The sequence below is a fragment of the Macrobrachium nipponense genome, chromosome 7 (genome assembly GCF_015104395.2).
Source record: "Macrobrachium nipponense isolate FS-2020 chromosome 7, ASM1510439v2, whole genome shotgun sequence".
Taxonomy (NCBI): Eukaryota; Metazoa; Arthropoda; class Malacostraca; order Decapoda; family Palaemonidae; genus Macrobrachium; species Macrobrachium nipponense.
The window spans coordinates 60416779-60437125 of record NC_061109.1 but is presented as its reverse complement, the minus strand read 5'-3'; the positions used below and the strand labels follow the sequence as shown (position 1 = coordinate 60437125).

The 20347-nt window shown below is 35.8% G+C and overlaps 1 protein-coding gene across 1 annotated transcript in view; it reads right to left on the bottom strand.

Annotated features, from left to right (window-relative positions):
* Nucleotides 1-556: 556 nt before the first annotated feature.
* Nucleotides 557-20347, bottom strand: part of LOC135217500 (low-density lipoprotein receptor-related protein 4-like) — a 20868-nt gene continuing 1077 nt past the window's right edge. The window contains exons 2-8 of the mRNA XM_064253456.1: nucleotides 19027-19131; nucleotides 11916-12055; nucleotides 5017-5173; nucleotides 2940-3071; nucleotides 2249-2359; nucleotides 1436-1543; nucleotides 557-1058 (exon numbers count right to left, since the gene is read on the bottom strand). Coding sequence (XP_064109526.1) covers nucleotides 934-1058; nucleotides 1436-1543; nucleotides 2249-2359; nucleotides 2940-3071; nucleotides 5017-5173; nucleotides 11916-12038 — 756 coding nt within the window. The 5' untranslated portion in view covers nucleotides 12039-12055; nucleotides 19027-19131 and the 3' untranslated portion in view covers nucleotides 557-933. The remainder of the gene's footprint in view (nucleotides 1059-1435; nucleotides 1544-2248; nucleotides 2360-2939; nucleotides 3072-5016; nucleotides 5174-11915; nucleotides 12056-19026; nucleotides 19132-20347) is intronic.

The window sequence follows — 20347 nt, the reverse complement described above, 5'->3', positions numbered from 1 at the left end:
GGCCTTGCGTTGACCAAGATATTGAAACTATCATTAGTGATCAAGTCTAAAGGAAAAACTTGAGAAAAATCTTTCAACCTTATGTGAATCCACCTTATATGAATCCAGTGTCAATTGGTATCTAAAGTGAATGAAGGTTTAAAGTTACCGAACAGGTAAGCAATTTTCTCCTATTAGTGGTACATGAAGGTCAAAAGTTACTGAATAGGTAATCAATTACTAGTTCCTTCTATCAGTAGTGAATGAAGGTCCAAAGTTACTGAACAGGTAAGCAGTTAGCTCCTTCTGAAGGTAACCAAGCTTTTTCATCTCCCTCCAATGAAGATCATGGGGACACCTGCCAATCAGACTGTAGCACCTATCACTGTTTATGGCAGTAGTTCTCATTACAGAGAATTACATCCATCACAACTCGACCTGAGGCATGTTAAGTCTGTATTATCCTTATGGTGAAAAATAGTTTTGAGAATTTCATTTCAAATTCAACTGAACAGTCAAGCTAGACAAGTTTTCTGATAAACGCTACCAGTTATGGGTGTCAAAATAAAAGATAAAATAAAAGAATGAATAGTTTTGTATTATTAATTACCTCAACAACAGGAATGCAGAAGGCAGTATATATTATATATTATATAACACAAACACTGCTAATTAGACAGTGCTACATTTTGTCAACCCTAATTCTAAATTAAATGAGAACTGCATATATTTAAAAATAAGAATAGTATCAAGTGTCAAACTTACAAAAACATGCAAGTCTCTTTGTTTAAAGAAAACCAAACATGCACTACTTTATGAATCTCTAGTTTATACTAACCTTTTCGATGCTGCAAGAATTTTCAAGACTGATGAAAGTTACTTGGAGAATTCTAATAAAAATTTGAATGTTAGTATAAAGAAAGAAAAAAAACAAGTACTCTTTGCATTTCAAGGTTAATCTGTATTTGACAGCATAACCAAGAACACTACCAGTAGTAATATCCAAGAAGCACGAATTGTGTGAGAAGCAAATGCCGAAGTAGCACTCGAGACGAAGGCCCCTGTTGCAGGGTTAGGATCTGCAAAAGAACAGAAAATGTAATGAGATAAGTATTTAAGTGACACCAAGCGTAGTAGACATATACCTATCAGCTGCCATAATAAGATTATTTGCTCTAATGCTACCATTTTAGATAAGATACATGCAGGTAAACCTCAAACTGAATCTTGGGTATAATGAATAGGTATGTGGAATTGCTGTTATCTTTAAGACATCTAGAAAATATTGAAGTGCAGTATATAATATACGGTCTTTGTTACTTAATGGATTTTTGTTACTTATCAGAAAGGTCAGACCCTCAAAGCATCTGTTTTGAGGTGCTACTGTACTTAAACAACTTTTGTATATTGTCATGTTTCTACAAATATAAATACTAGTCGTTACACCAATACTTACTGCAAAAGTACTCATCAGACTTATCTCTGCATTGTGCTTTGCCATCACAGCGTTGGGATTGTGGAACACAGGTCATGTCCTTGCACTGGAATTCATTTTGTTTGCAACCTAAATAAAAAAATGCACAGGAATTAGTTATGTTTGCAGCCTAAATAAAAAGAAATTAATGCACAGGATGTTTTGGGATTACTTTTCAGGCGGGCCTCATTTACAACTGTAAATGCTATATACTTATAGAGACATTTTCTGAAGTGTAAGTTTGTTTTAACTCTCCACAGATTGATGATGTAGTTTGTCACTGAAACCAATGATTTCTGGTAACCTAGGAAAGTAATTATGTCAAATACCAGCTCACAGAAAATTGTATCTGTTACCCGACGATAAAGAGGGAATCTTACTATTACAGTACTGGCAAGTTTCATTACCCTTTCTGTATGATGCTTAAAAATAGTAATTTAGGACTGAAATTACATACCAGTAGAGCAAATCTTTTAAATGGTCAAAGTTTTGAAGTCACAGGATGACCATAAAAATAATCCCTTCTAAGAGCATTGCATTCAATAGCCAGTAAAAATAGTTTCACACTATTTCGTATATTCAATTTAATTGAGTAAACTATCAGAATACTGAATACTTTTTTTTATCATGATGGAACAGTATAACTTTGCAGACAATGTGTTATAATTCAATTATTAATAATGGACGTGTACACAAAATATGTTATGTAACATAGCATACGTGTGTGTGTGTACACGATTTGTCTTGTGACAATCAAAATTCTAGCAATAGAGTTCAGCGACAAAAATTGCTTACAGTTATCCCTCTCGTCTGACCCGTGGGCACAGTCTATCTTTCCATCACAGCGTTTGCTCCGAGGAATGCATGTTCCTTCGCCACAGCGAAATTCCTTTGGTCTACATCCTCCTGTAAGTACAGACAAACATACAAGTAATGGTTAAATATCACATTGGTCAACAGAATTCGTTTATGTACGTTTTTCTACCTACATTCAGTTAGATACCGCATTTAATAAAGTACTGAATAACCTTGCAGTTCCATTACAGGTCAATAGGCCAAAAAATTTAGTCATTTGCCATTTTACTTACAGAGAATGAAATGTTATTGTACAAAGGCTATGGACGCAGACTGTTGCCAGTACTTATACAATTACTTTTCATTATATTGCTTAAATTTTACATGTGTATACATACTGCATTTGCCAAACACTTGTTCTTTGTACCGTTTGCCAAAATTAACTAAATAAAATAGCCATAAAAAGGATTTAATTTTGAACTACTACAGGAGGTAAACAAATCTGAACTGACCCTTCTCATGACCAGGCTTAAAAAGAATCTTTCATAAATGACCACTGCCATGCTAGTAAAAAAAAAATTAACTTTTTAGTGAGAAACGGGCTAGCAAGGTAGCCGGTTCTGAGGCATATATACAGACGGCGACTACTACTACTACTACTAAAATTATAGCATAAACATACATCACTTACCGCACTGCATTTCGTCACTTCCATCACGACAGTCCTGAAATCCATCACAGAGGAAATTACTGGAGAGGCACTGTCCATTGTGACACTGGAACTGTCCTAATGTGCAGTTTGATGACGGTTGCTGAGGAGATCCTAGGAGAAAAAAACTAGGACGTAATCGATTCAACCCTTAAATTTACACTTCATCAGTCTTAAACTCCTACTCAAGGAGGGAAGGTATCCTAAATTCAAGAGTCGACCGTTTACACCGTTCATTTTTGTTCAGGTGGATTTCATTTGCTTTCACTCTTAGTTTTTCTACAAGTCTAATTCTATACAGGACTTAGCGGGACCTAGGCTTGTACGGCCTACATTAAGAACATAAATAAACTTTCGTGCCTGTACGTATATACAAAGCAATAGTATTTTAGCATATTCAACTTATAACACTGTAGCACTAGCTAGTTCTATACTTTGAAGGAGAGGGCTACTCTTACTTGAATGAGTGTGTTCATTATGTGACTCAGCTTGGCTTATCTGGTTGTATCCTGTACAGGCAATTGTTGGCTTTGATAAAGTAATTTATTTTTAGAAGAAAGACTTCCTTTCTATCACGTACTTAAACACTTGGCACCACCAATAAAATTGTATTTTTAGGCGATATTTGATAAAAACGTCATTTACCTAGTTTTTTTTTCACATTCACAAATATTTTTCTCCTCATTCCCAATCATAGATAAAATTTGGCAATTATTAACTAAATTTAATTTGCAACTTCAGGGGGATTTTAGTTTGCTTGCAATGAAAACGAAAAGTTAAAGTTAAAAGGTTTTATCTGATTGGTAAGAAAAAAAAATTACTGGTCAATTTTGCTTTTGAAAATGTTTATTTCGGTAAATAGTACTTTACAAATATTCTTAAATACGCAGGTTCCTGAATTTACATAAAATAATAATTGCTTAACTGGACAAAATTAACCTGTTTCACTTAACATTTTAACTACCTGAATTATGAAGCTGTAAATAATAAGATTTCAAGAAATTGTCTGAAGTAAAAAGTAAAATATCTTTAAAATCTATGAGTCCCTTTACAAACTGATTATTGCCAGACTAGATATATTTAATTTTCTTGAAATGCCAGGTAAGGATTTTCAATAAAGATGGAATCTGTATAATATGCAGGAACAACGTTCAAATCTACTTAGATCAAGACTGGAACGACCCAGTCTTCATTAAGATTTGAGCGATCAATTTTTAATCAAAAGTTGAAGAACCAGCCTTACAAGGCTGCTTAAATGAAGTCTTACCAAGACTGCATAAATCAAGTCTTACCAACACCAAAGCAGTCTAACCAAGACTCTTCGAATCGCAAACATCAATGATGTTCGGCAAAAAATTTTAAGATCCAAGCTGAACAGGCTGTGTGGTAATAACTGTTAAAATAGCTAAACCGCTCTCAGTGTCGAAGGTGAAATTAAGCACCGAGCAGAGCTAATGCGACAGTAATTATGCAAATGGCAGTTCATTTCAAAAAGCACTCCAAGCAAAACTCAGACACTTAACAATTGTAATATTATTCAAATAGAGGTTAAAACTATAAAGTCAGTAATTATAAACACCAATAAATTATAGATTCGAATTTCATTCAAATAAAGTATATAAACCAATATCAAGCCTTGAGTCTTCTCCCTAAACGGTGGCATTACAGGTTTCAAAACCCCTTATAATTTCAAGTATCAAAACAGGTTAACAAATAAAACAACAAATGTGATTTTTTTTTTTTTTTTTTTTTTTTTTTTTTGGCCAACAGCTGTTTCTGTAAAACCAAAGCTCACGCGGTGCTCTGTAGGCGATACTTAAGGTACTTTGCAGTGTCCCTTGGGCCCCTAGCTGCAACTCCATTTCATTCCTTTTACTGTACCTCCGTTCACGTCCTCTCTTCCAACTTACCTTCCTCGACCCTCTCCTAACAATGAACAGTGCAACTGCGCGGTTTTCCCCCGTTACACTTTCCACAGCGCTGAATGACCTCATAGGTCGCAGCGCTTGGCATCGGCCCTAAATTTCATCATCCAATTCCAATTCTTAAGGATACTTACTTGGAGGGATTCCTGAAGGAGGCTCGTTCCTGCTGGGTGGGATTCCTGGAGGAGGGTTGCTCTGTCGAACGACACGTCTCAGCAAGGAAGTAGCTTCATTGGGGGACACTCTGCCATATGTTAGATCAGGATGGGGTTGCAGGCCTTCCAGGGAGCTCTGGAAAAGAAATGGTTACATCTTGTTGAGAAATGTAGCGTCCGTTACATCTAGCTGGAAATATACGTTGTCTTGTATTTGGCTGGAGAAATAAACGGTTTGTTAGTTACTATATTTTGCTATAAAAAGTGTCACGTTTAACTGCAAAAGTAGTTTTACATTTAGCTGGAAAATTATTATATTTAAGTGAAATTATTATGTAAAGCTGGAAAGTATTTTTAGCAGAATAAATGGTTGAAATTAGCTGAAAAATATTCCTATTGCATTTTTCCGAAAAAATACCGTTAAATTCACCAAAAATATATGTAGTTTGTTACACTGACCTGATAATATAGTTTGACCTAATAAAATAGGTCTGTTACAGTTACATGTTAAAAATATAGTAACGTTTACCTGATAAAATAGTCTTGTATTGACCTGAGAAAATAGTCCGCTACACTGACCTGACCTGAGAAAATAGTCTGTTACATTGTCTGAGAAAAAAAGTCTGCTGCATTGACCTGAGAAAATAGTCCGCTACACTGACCTGACCTGAGAAAATAGTATGTTACATTGTCTGAGAAAATAGTCCGCTACATTGATCTGACCTGAGAAAATAGTCTGTTACATTGTCTGAGAAAATAGTCTGCTGCATTGACCTGAGAAAATAATATATTACATTCAGCTAAATAAGTAAGTTGCCTGTCACATTTTGCACAATATTTCTTCAGTAGCGGTGTTGACCTGTATGCAAAGATCTACGAGAGTTTTTGTTTCCACATCTGGAAAATTTTATCAAGATGTCCATTATTAATCTACTATGTATGAAAACACGCCCACGCAAAAATAAAAGGGAAGAAATTACAAAGAATGATATGAAGCTAAAATAGACGTGGACTTCGTGGAAACAGAGAGAGAGAGAGAGAGAGAGAGAGAGAGAGCGATTAAAACACTACAAATACCTGAAAGTACTAATTATCCGTGGAATTAAAGAATGCACTGACCGGTCACTGATTCAAACACAAGGAGCTAATTCTAGTGTTGGAAAACCAGGTAAATGAAATTCTAATATCTTTGACTTTATATAAATTCAAAAATGAACGACAAAAAGCCAAAATTCTGATTGAACTCGGAGGGGAAAATTGAATTTTAATCAGAATTAATATTTTATTCCGAAAGCCAAGTGGCCAGTGAGGGCAGAAAATATCACAATCAATTAATCTGATTAAATTCCGGATTTCAATAAGCTTTTCCCCAGAGGGAAGTAGTACCGTCAGTGCACCCCACGCGGTGCACAGTAGGCATTACTTAGGGTTCTTTGCAGCGTTCCTTCAGCACCGACATTCAACCCCTTTCGTCCCTTTTACTCTACCACCTCTCATATTCGCTTTCTTCCATCTTACTTTCCACCCTCAACTAACAATTGTTTCAGCGCTGAATGACCTCACAAGTCCCAGTGCTTGGCCTCTCGCCAAAATTCTATATTCAAATAAATTCAATCAGACTCTTTAACTCTGAGATTCAAAGATCAACCAAACGTCTCCATCTTGTTAAGATTATAAACTGCCACCTAATGGGAGCACGGGCGGCTCTTTTGCCTCCCCGCCAATTAAACTTACCTGAAAGGAAAACGCACAAGAGAAAGGCTTACTGAAGGAGTCAACTGTAAACAGGATATTTAGGTTATTTTTGTCCAACAGGGGACACCTCCCTTGATGATGTACTGATAAATGATAGTAAATACAGGAAGGACCAGGCGACCAGATAATACAATATGTATTACAACAGGGGAATACCAATGCGATATCAGTCGAAGATAACCTCGTGGAATCCATTAAAAAGCGAAAACAAAAGACTAACTCAAATTTCGCATTTAGTATGAATAAATGTACAGTGGGGCTCAAATCTCATGCGACATGATTCTTTTTGTGTCGTCCAGATTCTCAGACTCAACGTGACGTTGCCAAGTAGTGTTAAACTTTTTTTTTTCTAATATACATGTCAACAAGTTTGCGAATTCACAGCTAGCCCTATTTTCCTTAGGTATATATAAAATGATCCCTTTATGCATTTGTATGATTTGTAATCTGTGTGATATGAACTGATTTTTTTTTTACGTTGCTTAGTTCAAAGTGCGGTGTGATAAGGTTAGCGGTGCCATCAATGAAAGCACACTTAACATGCTCCTCGGACTGGTCAACATAGCTAGTACTTCTGCAGCATTATGACAGTAGACCTAATAAGCTCAACGGTCACGACAACCTTTTCAAAGTAGGAATATGAATTACAACCAGTTTTCTTTGAATGTTGAAGTTTATGCTGTGTTTAAGCTGCCTGTATGTTGCAAAATGCTTCATAGGCCTAAAGAAAATAAATTTAATCTATGCCTTCTGAGATGTAGCCTAAATCTGTTACTAATGAATTTATTTGTAGAGATTACCTGTTCTTTGATGAATACGATAGAATATGAATTACAACCAGTTTTCTTTGAATGTTGAAGTTTTAGACTGCGTTTAAGCTGGCTGTATGTAGCAAAATGATTTATAGGCCTAAAATATATTCTAAATCTTCTGAAATGTAATCTGTTACTTATGTTTTTATTTGCAAAGATTACCTGTTCTTTGAGGAATAAAAGATGCTGCTGATTTTGATTATATGGAAAAGATTGCTATTAATCGAAATATCATAAGTATTAACTATCAAGACGTATGGAACACTTGTTTTTCAACTGGTTTAAAATATTATTTTCTTAAAATTCCTTCTGCTCGCTTTAGGTGTATAATTTATTCTTTCATAAGGTAACTTGAAGTGCAAGAATGTGTAGGTAACCTCATTTGCTTTCTGGCCAGAAATTGTTAATAAAGAGATGCGACTGTTAAGTGTAAAGTAAAGAAATCTAACACCTAGGCCTAGGAACAATATCTTGGCTTTGACAAAAGAATACTTGCATATGCGAATATTTGCAAGTATGCCATCATTTTTGAAATATTTAAGAATTATAACAAATAATTATGTATGAAAATCATAATATTCTTCTAAAACATATAAAGTAAATGTTTTCAAGATAATTTCATTGTCGCTAGTCAGTGTAGACCTACTTATATTACACTGGGTGGTTGTTGTTGCACCGACACTAATGATTCATCACATACGCTCCCCTCACACGTTGATATCGGTGGGCGCATTCTACTTTTGTATATACACTTTTACATTTTTTTCAGCACTGAGGTGTAAAAGCAGTCAAATAAGACTAATTAAAATTTTATGCTTGCTTTTGAAACATTGTTAATGCTATGACACTTTTTTTCGTTTTTTTTATTTAACATTTGAATTGATGCTTGATGATAACTTCATTTTGGTCAAATGCTTCAGCAATGTGTGAACGAAAGTTTTGAAAATGTTTCGAGAGAGATTTTTCTGGAATTTGCTACACGTGACATTTTCTTACAGTTTTGAAATATATGACAGATTTCACTCTTATGAAGCATATTATGACCTTATTGTATTCAATAATCGCGTTTCCGGATTGAAATAATAAATAGATATAGAGCATGTTTTAGGTTGTTTTTTTTTTACAGTTAGTGAATTTTGAACGATATCCTATGGAAACATGTCGCATGAGATTTGAGCATCACTGTACGTCAGTTAGGTGTGAAGGTATGAAAATTCTTAAGGAGCTCATGCCTTGGGAAAACTAGGATAGCAACCCAAAACTAATGAGGCTTTTTCAAGAGGAACATCAATTATACAAATCAGAATTCAGACAAGGCGGCAAGAAAAAAAAACTTAAGATCCAAATGAAAGACAGATAAAAACTTAAAAAACATTATTATATGAACTGGTTCAGCCAACTACCGAAACAATCCTTCTGAAAATTATCATAATTAAGATACATTCATGAGAGCAAGCGAGCGGATCGGATGTGTTTTTCTCCGAGTTTAAAATCTCGTCCATACGGTCACGTGACTTCAGAAGCGGGAAAAGTCAGAACCTCATCCGCTGTTTCTCCGTTTCTGACGCCACATCGACCAAAGCTCCACCGTGTGGACGGGCCTTAACACTGAAATCACGGGCCAAGTTGTTTTTAAATCTTTCCTACCCCAATTAATGAGGTTACCTAGTCATTATGGCTTGTAAAAGCACTTGGGTGACCTGTCCCTCTTGCAAGAAAGATGATCATGAAGGAGAGTGGATTGGATGTGACTGGTACCACAAAAGGCAGTGTGCATGTTTGTGAAGTAAGCAAAAAGAACACTACGAAATTGCTATGGCTATGCCCTAACAGCTATGATTTTGCGTAGAAATGTCGAGATAATTATGAAATTAAAGATGAATATAAAAAGCTTGATAAGGAATGTGCATGAGAGTCGAAATGCCAAAATTGCTGAATTGCAGGATCAGCTGTCCATCGCACTTGACGATGAAAAATATGGCTGCTCCTCATTCTGAAAAGGTTACCGATGCAGACAAAGTTAAAGAAAAGAATAAGAATCTGCTGATCACCAAGTCTACACAATCGTCTGAGAATTTCACTGACAGGAAAGATGTTGCAAATCCTTAAATGGCATTCCTATTATTGACTAGGTCGACGAAGCATGGGCATCGTATTCTAAATTTTGCATATGAAAATATTCGGGACTTGTCGGCGAATAAGATTAGAAATTATGTCCAGGGAACTGACATTAAGATGATTGGAAAATGATAAACCTAAGATCATGATTTGCAGTACATATGAAGCAGAGCAAGTGTGGTAAAATACATGACTGAGAGAAATACTTATTTACATAGAATCAATCCCCGAAACTGATAAGATTTTAGTTGTGCTTAAATAACCAGCCTCTACGTTTCGCTGGATATTGAAGTGTTAGCCTGTGATTAGGAAGGCTGTCCATGATAATGGACAGTGAAACCGAGATGGGGCGCATCTATACGGTGAGACTTTGTCATGTCATCACTTTCTACTATGTCAAAGATATGTCATTTAGAAAAAAATGTGGGTTCAAGAATGTAGCTAAAGAGTTAATATGTGGAAAACGCGCAAGATGTCATAGGACAAAGGACTGTACTATTACTGTTGAAATGAGGAGCTGTATAAATTGTCAGAGACAAATATCAAACTGATGGTCATGTAGTGATCTAAAAAGAATGCAAAGCTTTAGATTGTGAGATGAGGAGATTGTTGCTGCTTACACGGATCATGGCTATACTTGCTAATGGAAAATTAAAATGGGGTTAGGTGAATACCCAATCTGTAAGAAATAAACTACAGATTGGAGACTAAATGGGAAATCAATCACTATTTTGGCCACGCCGAGACATGGGCTAGATATAATGTTATTGATTCGTTCTGGGAATATCCGAGACATTTTCTTCTAGGTATCAAGATTGAGTAAAAAATTATTACTGTGAGTAAAAAATGATTGCTGTTTTGCCGCATATATAAAACCCGTTTGCACACACACACAGAGAGAGAGAGAGAGAGAGAGAGAGACTCAGACGAACCAAAACCACGAAGGATAAAGTCGTACACCCAGTGAACATTTACGCCATATGGTCAAAAAACCAACCTTTACCGGTTATAGTTACGCATTGATCGCTTCTCTCTTCTTATATGACTCGACTAATTGTCTGTTATTTCCTGTTATTCGTTATTTGCTAGGGATGTAATCTAAATTACTGAACACAGAACGACTCCAAAGCAAGGTATCAAGAACTTGTACCATAGCGGGCTTTAGTTTCTGAAAACGAGCAAAAACAACTCGTTTACAAGAGTTTTATTCTTCAAAGTAGATGATACCACTCCTTTCGAAGTTATATCACTATCATTGAAAGATGCAGTTACTGTATTTGGAAAAGACAATATCATGGACATCCTTAAAAGTGTTAATCAGATGGATAATTTTAACGTAGCAAGAATCTGCCATTATTTTCATGTCATTGGAAAGATACACAAGTGTGTCTCCAATACTTCTCCCATGCTATGTTGGTTATACAATCTCTCTAGAGGTCCATAACAGCCACGTGAAAACAAGCAGGGTCAATGACTGAAAGAACACCACAGGTGGCAGATAATTCCGCATCAATAGCTATGAAGACTGATCAGTCAAATCTGTTGACTCAAAAGACTTCTACACAGTTAGTTAACTGATTTCGTTGTCCCTGTTTGTTGGGTACAGCCTAGAGGTTTAAGCCAGGGCTCTCATTTTTCAGGCATTATAGCTTCTCCATACTGTTTATGATAGACAACATTTCAAAATCTAGTGAAAACCCTAAGTACTAGAAAAATGGACGTAATAACCAACCATGACTTTACAAGTTAGCATTTCAGGTTTATCAAGTGTGTTAATGTGTGTGTGTGGTGTTTTAGGTATGATATGAGGCATATTTAAATACTAAAAGACTCCTCAGTAACTAGTTTCCTAAACTGTCTTCCTCTGTCAACGACGAAATCGCGCGCACACGGAGCACAGTTAACAAACAATGGTGTGCAAAACGCTTTTGCAAACACTAGTCTCAATTCTGAACGTCCGGGGACTAGTAATAATCACAGTATTTTGAGGCTATACTTGGAACAGAACTCTTGGCAACGGAGAGAGAGAGAGAGAGAGAGAGAGAGAGAGAGAGAGAGAGAGAGAGAGAGAGAGAGAGAGAATGTAACTCTAAGCAGTACAGCATCAAGATTGTATTTGACAGAAACGAATTTCTGCTCAGAGTTGATATTCCAGTTCTGACTGGATGAAAAGGCGCCCAACCAAGCCCTTACCTGGAACGTCGATGACGCATGCGCAAGGTCTATGGACACCAAGATGAGGTAGGTGATGAGCAGAATTTGTTTGAGATCTAATGGAGCATCGACTGACGCCGTGGCTCCTCCGAAAGTGTTCATGGTGAATGAAGAGTCTCCTGAAGACGAACAAAGACTGTTTAAATTCTCTCATTTCAGTTTCCCACTTTCTGTCTCATAAGAACACATTCTGCGCAATTCTCTTATACTTGTGGGTAGTCTGTAATTGTTCATGTACTGTAATAAATGTATAAACCTGTCCATAAGTTGCTGCAACATAAACGAACGCGTCAAGCGCATACTGCATGCACGGCGCACGAGCTAGTTGGAGGAAAAAACCTCAAGGGAATTTCAATGCACTTACCGGCTGCTTCGTCACTTTTGCGCATCGTGATTCATCTGTTATTTTTATTTCAACACTTCAGTAACACCCTTCATTAAAGATTTTTATGTTTATAAATTAATGCTATTTATATTTATGTAATTGATAAATGTTTAAACTAGACAGAGTTACACAATGAACATTGATGCACGTACCATATACAAAGATATACTATCAATATGCACATCAATAAACAGATTAATAACCAAACTTAATAAGCACAGATAAACATATCAATTTACACACATGAATACACTATTAACATACATGAATGAACATACTACTAACATATGCAAAAACAAATATATTGTATATACGCATACTTCGTGAAACAAAAACTTAATATAAACAATATATCGATATAAATTTAGAGGGTTTTAACTATCAACTCATCATGCCCACTGTGCAAGTCTGGAACTTACTTTTGTCCAATACATACTTACAAAGAAAAATAACAGCAAAAATAAAACAAAGAAAATCGCAAATATAAGACAAAAAAATAAAAGACCTCGCAGGAAAACCTCACCTTCCCACAACGACGGGACTTAACCGACTGAAGCCCCCAGAGACCCAGACCTACAGCCCCTAGCACGGCCTTGGTTTGGTCCCTAGTGCAGCATGAGATATAAAAAAAACACGTCACGTCCGCAGAGGTAACGTCACTATTGTGATTGGCTGTTTAAATGCCGCCTAGTTTTTTTTCGTGTATATACATTTTTAGGGCTCGGCTATATTCGTGGCCATGCTTGTGTATTTATTTTTAAGCTAAAATATTTGAATAAATGCCGTTTAGCTTTTTCAGGTTATATTATTTTCAACATTTTCATGGCTTCACTATATTCGTGGTCATGTTTGTGTGTTATTTTAAGATAGTGTTCAAATAAATGCCGCTTAGTTTTTTCGGGTTTCGTTATTTTAAAAATGCCTTATGGTTTCTCTATATTCGTGGTCATGCTTGCGTTTTCGTTTTCTAAGGTACAGTGCTTAAATACGTTTTTGTTGCAGCGGCTCAGTGTTAAAATAACTTTTACTTTTTTGTGTGTGTAAAACAATACCCTTTTAGCATTAATACCTGGAGTACAGTTTTTAAATACGTTTAAGTTATAGACAAATTCAATATTTTAAATATTTAAATGCCTCAAAATTTAAAATCAGCTTCAATGTTTAATTCCTTTGCATCAAACTATTACATACCAGGGCAGCAGGGTAGAACTCCAGAGTTGCAGATACATTTGAGTCCAAAACATTCATTTGTGTTTTTCATTAGCTGTCTTCAGACCTTGAACGGTTCTCATTCGATATTTCTCTTAAATACTTTGTTTTATTAGAATATATCAGTGCAGCCTAACGCTGTTTTGAGAGAGAGAGAGAGAGAGAGAGAGAGAGAGAGAGAGAGAGAGAGAGAGAATTTCATGATTACACCTTAAGATTTTATACCAATCGGACACTACCTCGTAGAGGCCCTTCAGCTCTCTCTCTCTCTCTCTCTCTCTCTCTCTCTCTCTCAACAGGTCTCACAGCGGTCGACTAACAACCATGTATATTTCAATGTTGGCTCAGTTATGGATATGAGAGAGAGAGAGATTAAGTAACTTAACAGTTAAGAACATAACGCTTTGTTAAGTTATGGATAAAAGAGAGAGAGAGAGAGAGAGAGAGAGAGAGAGAGAGAGAGAGAGAGAGATTTAGTAACTTAAAACTACACTTACTATGGATAAGAAGAGAGAGAGAGAGATTATGTAACTGTTAAGAACGATACTTTGTTCAGTTACGGATAAGTACGAACTGGTATTTTGTTTATTATATATACACATCGAAACAAGGAATGTTTTGGGATGAGGTTGCAAGCTCCATGGGCTTCTCAATCCCCCCGTTGCAACCCATTACAGTCAACCGACCACCAAGTACATAATTGACTACAACAGTTGACCTAGGCCGACGTTTAAATACAAGGTTAATATAATGTGTAATAATATTTTCGAACGTCGACTTCTTGCCTGGCTGAATTTTATGTTAAAACTTGTGTATTTATCACATATATTTATGCATAAAATGGCTGAAATGACAAGGTATACTTCAATGTCTTTGATAGCATGGTAATGAACTAGAGATGACGAGAGTTCATATTTTTAAAAAAATCTTAAAATTGTCTCATACGTAATTAAAATCGTCCAGTAACCAAGATCATGAACTGTCACAAGCCACTTGACAATTTTGTTATGCAAGAGCCTTAGAACTGAAGAAAAGAAGTTTTTAACATAGAAGAAAAAATTGTCTGAATGGGACACCGGACATCTAAATTTAAGGTTCCTCAAGGCACTACCATTAGAGTTGCAGAGAGGTATGACGTGACGTCATTACTTTATAACATGTTACACGTCATCACTGTCATTACGTCGTTTGTCATGCGATTTCTTGGCCTTGAGGGGAATAACACTGTATTCCTTCCCTGGAACAGAAATGATATCGTATCTCATATCGGGTGTTTATAAATGAATCTAATCTTAAAATATACCAGGTTAGGTATATACTACGGCAATTCTATGGTTGAGTTGTTGACGAATCAAGAATTTGACGGCGCAATAACTAAACCAAATTGCGTTAATTTTTTTTACTCATTTCGGGGAAAAGTTGGAAGAAATAACTATAACTGGCGCTCTTATTATTTGATACACAATTCTGCTGTTGCGTCTGCAACAAAATTCGAGGTTGTTTCTCTATTCTTCGAAAAATTGCTCTTAACTAACGAAATATATTAATGGACTAAGCTCAGCACTTAAAAAGATTACTCCCGATAATTAATGAAAACCTTGTTTTTTATGCCTGCAATTCCAATAAAATATAAAGTTCCTGCACTTTTAATCCGTATATTTTGACACGTTTTTGCTATTAAAATGAATATATAAAGTTCCTGGCATTAACAAGAATATATAAAGTTCCTGCAACTCCAATTAATACATGTTACCAAGTTCCTGCAATCACAGTAGAGATATATTACAACGATTCTAAAATTACAATCAGTATACATTTCCAGGTTTTTTAATAATAAATTCGAGTGTTTTTAAGTGAATATTAAATTCGTAAACGTGGCTTATTAATAAATAATATACCTGCATACTTTCTATTACTGTCTAAATAAGACTCATAATAAGGGAGTTACATTATGGTTTTGAAAAGATCCTACACTATCGTGTCTATCCGGAGTAAAAATTACGTTTTTGCTGGCTGTTACTGTACTAGTCATGTTGTGGTTAGTTATAGTATTACTTATATTATTCCTTTTTTTTTTATAACCGGATGTTTGTAAGGCATGAGGCGCCTAACTTGAAAAATAAAACTAGAAAAGAATAAAGTTAAAGGATATGAAAACCGAATAGAAAAAAATAGAAATCCAAAATAAAAAGTAGGTAATAATAATAATAATAATAATAATAATAATAATAATAATAATAATAATAATAATAATAATAATAATAATAAGCCTTGGTCAACATACAAAAAGGCAAAGTGACAAGAACTGAAGGGAATTTCTTCAAATACACAGATGAGACAGGATACAAATACACAGGAATAATAGGAGAGGATATAAAACAAATACCCAGGAATAATAGGCGAGGCGAAGGATACGATCAGGAGAGAATATATGCAGAGACTTAAGGCGATACTTTAGTCAAAACTCAATCGAAGGAAACATGATGCAAGCCATAAACATATGGGCAGTACCAGTCATCAGATACAAAGCGGGAGCAGGCCAGCGGACGCAGGCTGAACTACGCCGCATAGACCAGAAAACTAGGAAAACTTGACAATGCACTGTACCTCAGGAGCAAATACTGACACATCATAACACAAAAGGAGAGGTCTACTAAGCACAGAGGCCTGCGTCAACATCAAAAGCGAAGCACTGGAGAAATATCTGAAAACCAGGGAAGAAGAGTGACTTAGGAATGCATGGGAAGAATGACTCATAAAAGTAGATGAAGACCCAAAAATATAGAGATAGAGGAGAATGAAAAACAGTACAGGGGAATGGCACAGGAAACCAATGGCCGGACAGTACATGATACAGACTAAAGAACTGGCCAGCAACAAAACATGGCAATGGCTACAGCGGGGAGAGCTCAAGAAGGAAACTGACGGAATGATAACAGCGGCACAAGATCAGGCCCTAAGAACCAGATATGCCCTAAGAACCAGATATGTCCAAAGAACAAGAGATGGAAATAAGATCTCACCCATATGCAGGAAGTGCAATATGAAAGACAAGCTAGCCTGCAGTAATAAGTGATACGAACACCAACCTGGGGGAGTGACAAAACGATCAGGCAAATATCTTCTGGGACTATGATATCAAAACAGAGAGGGTGATACATGCCAATACCAGACTTGATGCTGATTGACAAAATCAATCAGTATCACTTAATGATGTTGCAGTACCATGGGGCACCAGAGTTTTAAAGAAAGAAAAAAATTATAAGATTAAGACCTGAAGATACAAATAAAAAGGATATGAGATATGCCAGTGGATTTGGTACCCATAATCATAGGGGCACTAGGTGCGACCCCAAGATCCCTAAAAGAGGAATCTGGAAAAACTAGATGCCATAGTAGCTCCAGAACTCATGCAGGAGAGTGTGCTACTAGAAACAGCGCACATTGTGAGAAACGCGATGGACTCCTCGGGAGGGAGGCAGGAGGCAACCCCGAACCCCACGCTGTAAATACCACCCAATCGAGTAAGATGACAAAAAAATTATTATTACACATTGTCGAATAGTAATAAACGGTGACCAAAAATATTGTAAAAATCATTGTAATGTAAGAACAACGAACATATTTGTCAATCCAGTGAGAAGTCAATAAAGTTTAAAAAGTTTATCTTAATCGCCAAGAAGTTTAACCTTATCTCACGATCAGTGTGCTAAAATGTTAAAATAAAATGAGAATATAACTATAATTTTGCGATGAACGGTATCTGAAAGCATTTTAAAATTCACCGTACTAAATGAGCAATTATCCATAGGTTTGTCAAACCAATGATAAGTCGGAAAGAATATAAAGGTTAACATTCCACCTTACACGTGAAGAATTTTAACCTATCTCACGACCAGTGTGTTAAAATGTTAAAATACAATTTTTATATACTATATATTTTCTTTTAAACGAGACCCTCCATCCTCACAGTTTGTCATAATATCAGAACAACAAAGATTTTGATCAAATATATAATTATTATATTTATTCTTGGCTCGTGTTTCCATTCGTTAACCACTCGACAAAAGTCGGTGCATTAAAATGTCAAGATTTGTTTATCTGTCGCCTTAGAGAGGATTATTTATGACATTACCGGGATATTCATCATAACAAGTAGGTAAAGTGTCCATTAGACGCCAACACTTTTAAAATTTATATAAATTTCTCTTCCTTCCTCAACTGGTGAATAGTTTTGCTTGTAATATTTCAATTTTTTGCCTTCTGTAAATATTTTTTAACCTACTTTACTATATTACAAACTTCACAAAGCTTCTGTTTCAAAGTATCATAAGTACTACATGAATTAATGAAGTATTCTTCATTTTTACTTCCTGAAAATTATGTTCGGAAAATGGGATGCATTTGAGCAAATAGCATAAAACTACTTTTTAACAGTAATTACAATGTAATGACGATGACTACATACTAATACAGTCATCTGGCTTATTCATAACATTATATGAAGACTGAAAATATGAATAAATTTCCTTCTACGAACTCGGCCATAAATGCTAGTTAGCATAATCTGGTTTATCTCATACTTATATACCGATAAGATTCCTTGCCGTCGATATTTAAAAAAAAGGAACGAATTCTTTCGTTTTGTTATGCATACACATATTTCGCCTCGGTTGGCCTTATGCCAACAATAGCTAAAGAAAGGCCTATAGAAAAAGGTTACCGAACGACGATGTTCAACCTTGGAAAAAATAAATGGGAAAATGGTCAATGGAAAATATTATAAATTTAAATAGTAGAGGGAAAATAGTCGGGAAAACGATGGTCGAGGAAAATATGGTACAGGAAAAAGTGGTACATGAAAAATTTTATGGGGGAAAAAATGCTAACGGGAAAATAAAGAGGGAAAAACGGTTAAGTGAAAAACGGTAAAAGGAATATGGCAAGGGAAAAAAACGGTAAAGGGAAAAAGATTTTTTTTTATCCAAAAGGAATCGAACTGTCACCATAAGCGATGGGGGGCTGCATAGGATTCTAAACCCTATTATGACGAGCGAAACTAAATCACAATACCCAAGTAAAAAAAAAAAAATATGATAGGCCTAGTGTGGCGTTACTAGTCACTAATTTAAAAAAAAAACACACTTCCGCATTTGCAATCAACCGGACTTATGGAAATGCGTCATTGAACCGGTTGGAGACACAAGATTGTTATTCCGTAAAGCAAATAAAATAGGCTGCAATCATTACAACACTATGACAAAATTTGTACGAAAATCAATAAGCCATGCCATGAACCAAATACAAAAGAAAGTAGGTAACCCCTGCTATTAGTATGGAGATCGACTGGGCACTCACCGCCACTCTATGATAATCCACAGCTTTCGATAAGCCTCAACCACATGGATGCAACGCCAGATGAAGACAACAATTACTAATTCGATAAATAAGAATCATACACAACTACAAACGTCTAAGTTCCCTGTTTCCACCTACCAGGTAGTTCTACGTTGGACGAGTCGATTTCGCGCTCGGCTACCAATCCAGTGGTCCGAAGTTCGATTCTCGGCTTGGCCAACGCGCTCCCAGAGGAATTTATTTCTGGTGATAGAAATTATTTCTCGATATAATGTGGTTCGGATCCCACAATAAGCTGTAGGTCCCATTGCTAGGTATCCAATTGGTTCCTAGTTACGTAAAAATATCTAATCCTTCGGGCCAGCCCTAGGAGAGCTGTTAATCAGCTCAGTGGCTACTGCATTCTGAAAGTTTCGAATGGCTTTGTGTTAGGTACAGTACAGATACTGTGAATGGCTATTTCTTTAACAAGCCCTTCTGCTTGTTCTGTATTAATAATAATAATAATAATAATAATAATAATAATAGCAAACCTCTCTGCCTGTTTCGTAATAATACAATAATAATACTATACATCTCTGCCTGTTTCGTAATATAATATACTAATAATAATAATAAAACGCACGAATTCGCATCGCTAATAGGTTACAACGATGAAATATGAAGACAATTTGCTGTGTAATATGAAAAGAAGACGTTGGATGCTGCAAGTGTAGGACGAAATCAACCTTAAAATTGAGCGCCAGAAAATCCAATCTACCACGAACAGTGTGTTGACAGTAAAAACGCTCAATGAGGAAAGTTTTGTCCAACAATTTCTACGCAGTATAGTATGAAAGAATAAACTTTTTGAATGATAAATAACAGATCAACATTTAATGCATGCAATATACAAGCAATGCAATGATAAGTAACTTTTAAGTATTTATAAAACAACAGTAAAAAAATCAGTGCGATGATCATGGACATCAGTATTGTTATATGAGTGATATAAATGCAAAATTTGTGCAATATGCAAGCATTGCAATGATAAGCAACAGATCAGCATTTTATCTAAGCAATGATATACTTATCATTGCTCAAACAAAACTAATTTTCTGTAGAAGTATAAGAATAACGCAATGATAAGTAACAGACCCACATTTTATATAAGCAACACGAAAGAAATGACATGACAAGCGACAGATCGACATTTATATCAGTAATAAAAAAGTAATGCAATACGTAACAGATCACTACAAAATAAAAGGATGCTGCCTGTTATAAAACGGAAGAGAAAAAATGGTCATGAATTTGTTCCTAAATCTTGGTCTTGAGCCATGATTTTGAACATTGGTCTTGAACCACGGTCTCGGACTGTGCTCTCAAACTACATTTAGAACCACGGACTCGAGCTATGGTAAACCTGTGGCCACGAACCATGGTTTCGAACCCCGATCTAGAATCAGGGTCTCGAACC